General features: G+C 43.7%; 1 protein-coding gene across 1 annotated transcript; it reads right to left on the reverse strand.

The window, feature by feature from the left end:
* Positions 1 to 544: 544 nt before the first annotated feature.
* On the reverse strand, positions 545 to 3,247 carry LOC125092707 (cryptic protein-like). The gene is made up of 5 exons (XM_047717049.1): positions 3,225 to 3,247; positions 2,867 to 2,919; positions 1,328 to 1,442; positions 1,003 to 1,111; positions 545 to 550 (listed from the first exon to the last, which is right to left on the reverse strand). Exons 1-5 carry the CDS (start codon positions 3,245 to 3,247, stop codon positions 545 to 547), a joined length of 306 nt encoding a protein of 101 aa, XP_047573005.1.
* Positions 3,248 to 6,653: the final 3,406 nt, after the last annotated feature.

The following is a 6,653-nucleotide window of genomic DNA, read 5'->3' on the forward strand; positions in this document are numbered from 1 at the left end:
GCTTAACACTTACGGATTCATAGAAGGCTGTGGCTTCTCTATGACCCTGATTATATCTGAAGTTAAGCATGAATTTGTGTCTAATTATTAGTTGCAGATAAAATTATCACGTTTGAACATAGCTTGTGTATTTGTATAAACTGCTCAGATGGGGTGCCTGGGTGGCTCAGTGGGTTAAGCCTCTGCCTTCAACTCGGGTCGTGATCTCAGGGTCCTGGGATTGGGCCCCGCATTGGGCTCTCTGCTTTCAGGGAGCCTGATTCCCACACCCCCCGCCTGCCTCTCTGCCTGCTTGTGATCTCTGTCTCTCTATCAAATAAATGAACAAAATCTTAAAAAATAAAAAATAAATAATCTGCTCAGATCACAAATGAGTGTTCACTCTGTGTGCTCTCCACACCCTCCTGGCTTTTAATATGTGAGGGAGGCCTGAGTTGTGCTTACAAGCCACCTTCCCTCTCTGGGAGCGCTGCCTGGTTGGCTCTAAAGGGCGCTGCCTGGCCATCCATGTCTGTTCCTGTGCTGTTCCACTGCCATCCTCATTTTACAGCTGAGGAGAGGGTGTGGCGTGGTGTAGGGAAATGACTGGAGATTTAGTCTTTATCCTCCATGCCAGGCTTGGCTCTACTTAACAGCTTGTCTACTCCCCACAGTGTGCTCACTGAAAGGACACTAAAGGGCACTGTTTGGAAAAACACATTTAAATCCAGCCATCTGGGCATAGTGAACTTAGGAATCATTTTAAAAAATAATGACAATATTAATGACCAACATATAATCATTGCAAATATAATATACGCCATCTTATAATAAACACAATATAATTATAACATAAAAATAGTAAGCCATGTGAATCACAATGAATGTGACTTTTCTAAGTAATCAGTCAACCCAGGTTCTCATTTCTGTCTCCTGGCACAGATAGATCTCTATGCTTCGATAGGCACAAAGGAGCAATGCCTGGGAGCGTGGACTATGTGCACAGGATGCCAATCCACTAACCTTAACTGCAGGTATCTTCTGGAGAAGACAATGTAGGGCTTCAAAGACACACCTGCAAAGGCGGCAGCAGTGGAAGGTCCAGGCACCAAGAATGAGTGTGCTGCATTCACTGAGCAGAGAGGCAGGTTCAGCACCACAGGCACCTTCATTGCCATCAATCATCCATGCTCTGCCCGCCTGTCCTCCCCACCCTAGCTGTCTGCTTTCCACCCTACTCTGAGGAACCGCCCACCCCCCTTCCCCTATGCAAGGTCAAGCAATCCTTCTCCCCATTCCTGATCCTATGCCCCCACCCAACTGGCAGCCTGTTCCTCCTCACACCCACCTCTGCCACTGGTTCTGTTCAAAATATGGGCTGGTGAAGTGGGCAGGGCATATGCAGAACCTGTCCAGCACACTGGTGCCGCCATTCCTGCAGCAGTACAGCCATGGGGGCACCTCTATAGGCAAGAGGCCTGGATGTTAGCATCTGCTGGTCTCCTTGCCCTTTGCATTAGACTACCACCAAAGGGCTTTATGAGATTGCCTGGGGAGGCAATAAAATTGAACTCCCTGCCAAGTGTGTTTGCTCAGGTAAGCCCTCACTACTTGTTAATTTTAAGGATTAAAAACAAACTGCCAGGGGTACTGGAGGTTCAGGAACCAGCTTAAGGCCCCAAGGAGAAATCCTGGCCCCTGCCAGTAGCATTTTCTCTCTTCCTTCCTTTCATATGTTAAAGTCAGTCTGTGATTTCCCCGGTCAGGGATTAAAAACAGGTGTTCAGGGTGGGGACCACCTACACGTGGGATGACTACAGAACACCCTCTCAACCCCTTGCCCCCATCCCACCACCAGGGACATGCCCCTGCCTCCTCCAGAGACATGGGGTCTGGAGCCAGAGAGTGAGCAGTAAGCCAAGCAAGGATTTGCTTTTAACTTGGGTTGTAATAGCTGTTTTGAATATACTTAAATCACACTCCTCTAGACCTGAGCAAATGAAACACTGTACTAACAAAGGAGTAAAACGTGTTTTCACAGTAAAAGAGTACCTCACTAGGATATATATATTTCACTTTATAGTATATCATCATGAGAGGATGATTAAATGTGGTTTAAATCTGCTCAGATTTTCATTTCATCCTTGATCTATTCCAGTTTGTTCTCAGACCGTAACCTGGGAGGCCAGTGATGACCACAAAGTTAATTGGGGGATAACATGACTTATGACTTTGGAAAGCCCTGAAATAGGGACTTGAATCCTGGGGCTGCCAGCCTGTCATGCTTCCATTCCTGTGGAGGCCGAGAAAAATTAAGGCAATCTCACCTCAGGTTTAGCCTTAGCACAAGTACAGCCATCTTAGCTCCGGCAGCCATCTCAGATCCCTGTGCCCAAGGGCTGAGCTTTCCCCTACTTTGCTTTAGTTCCAGAGACCTCCCACACTGCTTTAGTAAGCCCCACCCTGCTTTAGTTCCAGAGACCCTCACACTGTTTGGTTCCAGAAGTCCCCACCCTGCTTTAGTAACAGGAACCCATAAATACCCCTGCCTTAACTAAGCTCGGGGTTCAAGTCCCTACTCCGCTGTGTCGGGTATAGTTGGGCCCAAGCTTAAGCTTGTTAAATAAACCCTCATGTGATTGCATCTGTGTTGGCTTTGGTGGTCTCTTGGACGCAAAACCTCAGGTATAACATTCCCTTCCCCCAAATTATTCAGGGTCCAGTTGAGTGTCTTTTGCTGCAGCTTCTGGGCTGTAGCGTTGTTGATGTCTTGTCTGTTACTGTTCTGTTGCTCTCTCTCATAACGTTTTAAAAACATTGAAAATACGGGACATGATTAAGAAATAAATATACAATCAAAAGAGACTATAAATAAAATGCTTCTTACTGTTGTCTCCCAAGGAGATGATGTGAAAGGCCAAACTAATAACAAACAGAAGCCTATAATTTTTAAAGAAAATCATTGAAGTTAAAATTTTAATAGTAGAAATGTACATATGCTTAAAATGTAATCACATATAAACAAAAGTATATACAGATTTAACATATAATAAATATTATACCATCCTTCTGTAACCTGTAGGTGTAAGTTAATTAATGTTGTCATGACTTCAAAAGATTTTGAGACCAAGTACGTGTACATGCCCCTTAATGAGAAGGAACGACTGTGCATGCAATGCAGTTTTTTTCTGGAGGTTTTCAAATGCTTCTCTCGACCTTCAGATGTGGGTAATATGTGTCCTAACCTAACAGGGTGTCTCTGGGTCATTTCCCACTGTCACATCTGGTGTGAGAGTCTCCTTCTCTCATCAATACACTTAAGATTAATTTCCAAGGAAATGGAGGTCAGGTTCCAAGGAAGTTGAGTCTTACCAGGTTCTGTATTTGAAGGTATCTTTACTTCAAGTGCTAGAATAGCTGCATTAAGACATAAGATGGGTAAGGAAAGAAGATACAGATCTGGGGCGCCTGGGTGGCTCAGTGGGTTAAAGCCTCTGCCTTCAGCTCGGGTCATGATCTCAGGGTCCTGGGATCAAGCCCCGCATCGGGCTCTCCACTCAGTGGGGAGCCTGCTTCCCCCTCTCTCTGCCTGCCTCTCTGCCTTCATGTGATCTCTCTCTGTCAAATAAATAAATAAAATCTTAAAAAAAAAAGAAGATACAGATCTTCATACCCTTCTCTTGGCTGTGAGAAACAACAGTGAAGTCTCTGAGTTCTGCTCTGGAAGCCCATTAGGCAGTGAGCTGCTGTGACAGGCAAGGCCCCATGTTGAGCCTCCAGGACTGTCCCCTCACTGAGACCAGGTGGAGGTTGGGTAGGGGCTGGAGAATTGGGCTGATTCTCTCCTCAGTAGGGTTAACAGTGCTGACAGCAGCAAGAGTAGTCAACCCTTGAAGTAAACAGTGGTGGCTAAGGCAACAACTCTTATCTCATTGAAAACAAAACAAAACAAACAAACAACAACAACAACAAAACCCAATAACTGAATCTTAACATGAAAAAAGTTTTCACAGGGAAATGGAAATTTTGTATTGTGTACTCTGGTATGGTGGGGAGGGGCCAGCTAGAAAAGGGAGCCATGCGGGACCTAGGCAACAGGGATGGGTCCCAAAATTCTTGACCGGGGAGGAGGAATATAAAGTTAGACAGCTGGCCACTTGCTTTCTGAGGATGTATGGATCCTTACACAGATTGAGCCTTTTCTATGTACCAATCACTCTGGTGACTATGTCATGTGTATTACCCATTTAATGCAGTGTGTCTGGGACAGCGTTTTTATTATCCCCCATGGAAAAGGAGAGGCAACAGGGTTTAGTTTAAGTCCCTGTGGCAGTTGGATCTTCAAACACTATGTAATGTACAGATTTTGTATATTACAATGTACAAATGTACAATGTACAGAGAAGAAACGTACAATGTGCTCAGCTTGTGAAGACCATGGAGTGTAGAGGTGACTGCCCTGTCACTGTCTGACAGTAAGCTCTGGATCCAAGATGGGAGTGATCACCAAAATAAGTACCTCACTGAAGAGGGGACTTTGCAACTCTGGGCCAAATCCTTCTGTGATTTTAATATAAAAAGGGCTTCTGCCTCATTCACTGTCCTTCTCATAGTCTTCATTTGGGACTGAATCTCTGTAATAACATTTTAAATTTATATCTGCCTAGTTTTTGTTCTTTTATTTCTACAGTGAGGGATTCTCTAGTGTCTTCTATGCTTTTATTAGCCAACAATTTGAATAATTGTTTTAAATTCTAGTTCAGATATTTGACTTATATCCATAGTGATTCAATCCCTGGTAATGAATACTACTTCCAGCTCTTTCTTTTCAGGTGAATTTCTCTATCTCATAATTGTGTTAAGAAAAGAAAGGAAAGGGGCACCTTGTGGCTCAGTGGGTTAAGCCTCTGCCTTCGGCTCAAGTCATGATCTCATTGTCCTGGGATCAAGCCCCACATTGAGCTCTCTGCTCGGTGGGGAGCCTGCTTCCCCCTCTCTCTCTGTCTGCCTCTCTACCTACTTGTGATCTCCCTCTGTCAAATAAGTAAATAAAATCTTAAAAAAATAGAAAAGTAAAAAGAAAATACAATAAGAGTGATAAAACTAAATAATATGAATTCAAAAAGGAATACAAATTATTTTTTAAAAGATGAAAAATAAGAAAAAACTGAAAAATAATAAATAAATAAATAAATAAATAGCTAAAAAACAAACAAACAAACAAACAAAACCAAAGAATGCTTCCTAGTGTTTTCCCTAAAAGTTCAAGCTTTGCAGCCCTCTATGATCAGTAAACTTGACAGGAAGGAGCCGTTTGTGATGGTCTTCTGGGGGAGGGGTCTGTTGCACTGATTCTCAGGTGTACTTCAGCTGGTGCACATGCAACTCTACTAAGAAGAGGCAGAACTCCATGTAATCAGCCCTGGATTCCAGTATGTGGCCCTGTATTTCTCCCTGAAGGCTTACAGCACAAATGGGTGGGATGAAATGGCTTCACCATGCTCTCTACCCAGGAGCTGAAAATTTGCACCCCAACTCTTCAGTGAGTTCTCATAGAAAAGCATTCCATCAGTCTTACCTCCTTGATTTCTGTCAGAATTCTGTGTTCACCCAGCCAGTGCCAAGCATTTTTATCTCAGGCACGTGAATGAGTTCCAAATACAATTTCTATGGATTTCTGTGGCACAGAGTCACGCTGTACCTCCTGAGTGTTGGAGACCTTGCCATGCTTCTGTTTTTTTTTTTTTTTTTTTTTTTGTTGTTGTTGTTGTTGTTGTTGTTTGTTTGTTTGCTTGCTTGTTTGTTTTGGTTTTGGTGGACTCCTCCCAGGAATGTGGTCGCCCAACTGTGCTGTGATTTGAGGTTTAGGACTACATAGAACAAAAAGTCAGCACCTAACCTCATGTTTTTCAGCCAGCTTTTCCCAACTGATACCTGAGGACTCTGAAACTTTCAGGCCCCAACTGTTCTTCTTGTGACCCCCAGGATAATCACGCTGCCTCACCTGCTTAATGATTCCACCCTGCTTCACCACATGAGCACCTTTAATCCAGGGACATCCCCCGCAGTAGCAAATTCTCAAAAGTTTCAATTGTGTAGTTCTTTGATGATAGAACTTTGCAGTAGCCTCATTAACCCGGTTTCCTCCCCTCTGCTATATCCACAGCTATATCACCCACACAACTTATTCCCACCCAGGACAGTCAAATTCGAAAGCTGCAGCATGCAACACAGTGGGTTGGAGATAGCTCTTGAAGTAGTTCAGGATCTTGTTCTGGGGCTGTTGCTGGTGCTGTAACTTCATGAAGAGAAAGTATCCACACCATGATTGACTTTTCGTGTCCTTCTAAATAAAGGAAAGTTTTCCCATCGTTCAGTGTTGTCTGAGCCCATGAAGCAATCCCTGGAAGTTTTCTCCAGATGGCAGGTCATGGGCACAGGGATCTAAGATTACTCATTACTCCCGGCCTACCACAGTTGGTGGAGACTTGCTCTGTTTGACCCAAGCTGTTCCATTCCATATAAATAAACCCTTGTCCTCCTCACCTCAGCATCTCTTTGGTTCTCCTCCCTCTCCAACTGACCCCCCCCTTCATGAGTTATTTTCTCTCTAATAAATAAACAAATAAAGGCTACAAATTGTTAAATAAAAGATTGAGAATAAAGGTGTATAT

The sequence above is a fragment of the Lutra lutra genome, unplaced genomic scaffold (assembly GCF_902655055.1).
Source record: "Lutra lutra unplaced genomic scaffold, mLutLut1.2, whole genome shotgun sequence".
NCBI classification, from domain to species: Eukaryota; Metazoa; Chordata; class Mammalia; order Carnivora; family Mustelidae; genus Lutra; species Lutra lutra.

Excerpts from the sequence above, each read along its gene's own strand:
- LOC125092707 (XM_047717049.1), bottom strand. The coding sequence starts at position 3,247 with ATGACCCAGAGACACCCTGTTAG. Across the intron at positions 1,443-2,866 it reads CATCTCCTTGGGAGACAACA|AGGTGCCCCCATGGCTGTAC; the intron begins GTAAGAAGCATT and ends TCTTGCCTATAG. Across the intron at positions 1,112-1,327 it reads GAACAGAACCAGTGGCAGAG|TGAATGCAGCACACTCATTC; the intron begins GTGGGTGTGAGG and ends CTCTCTGCTCAG.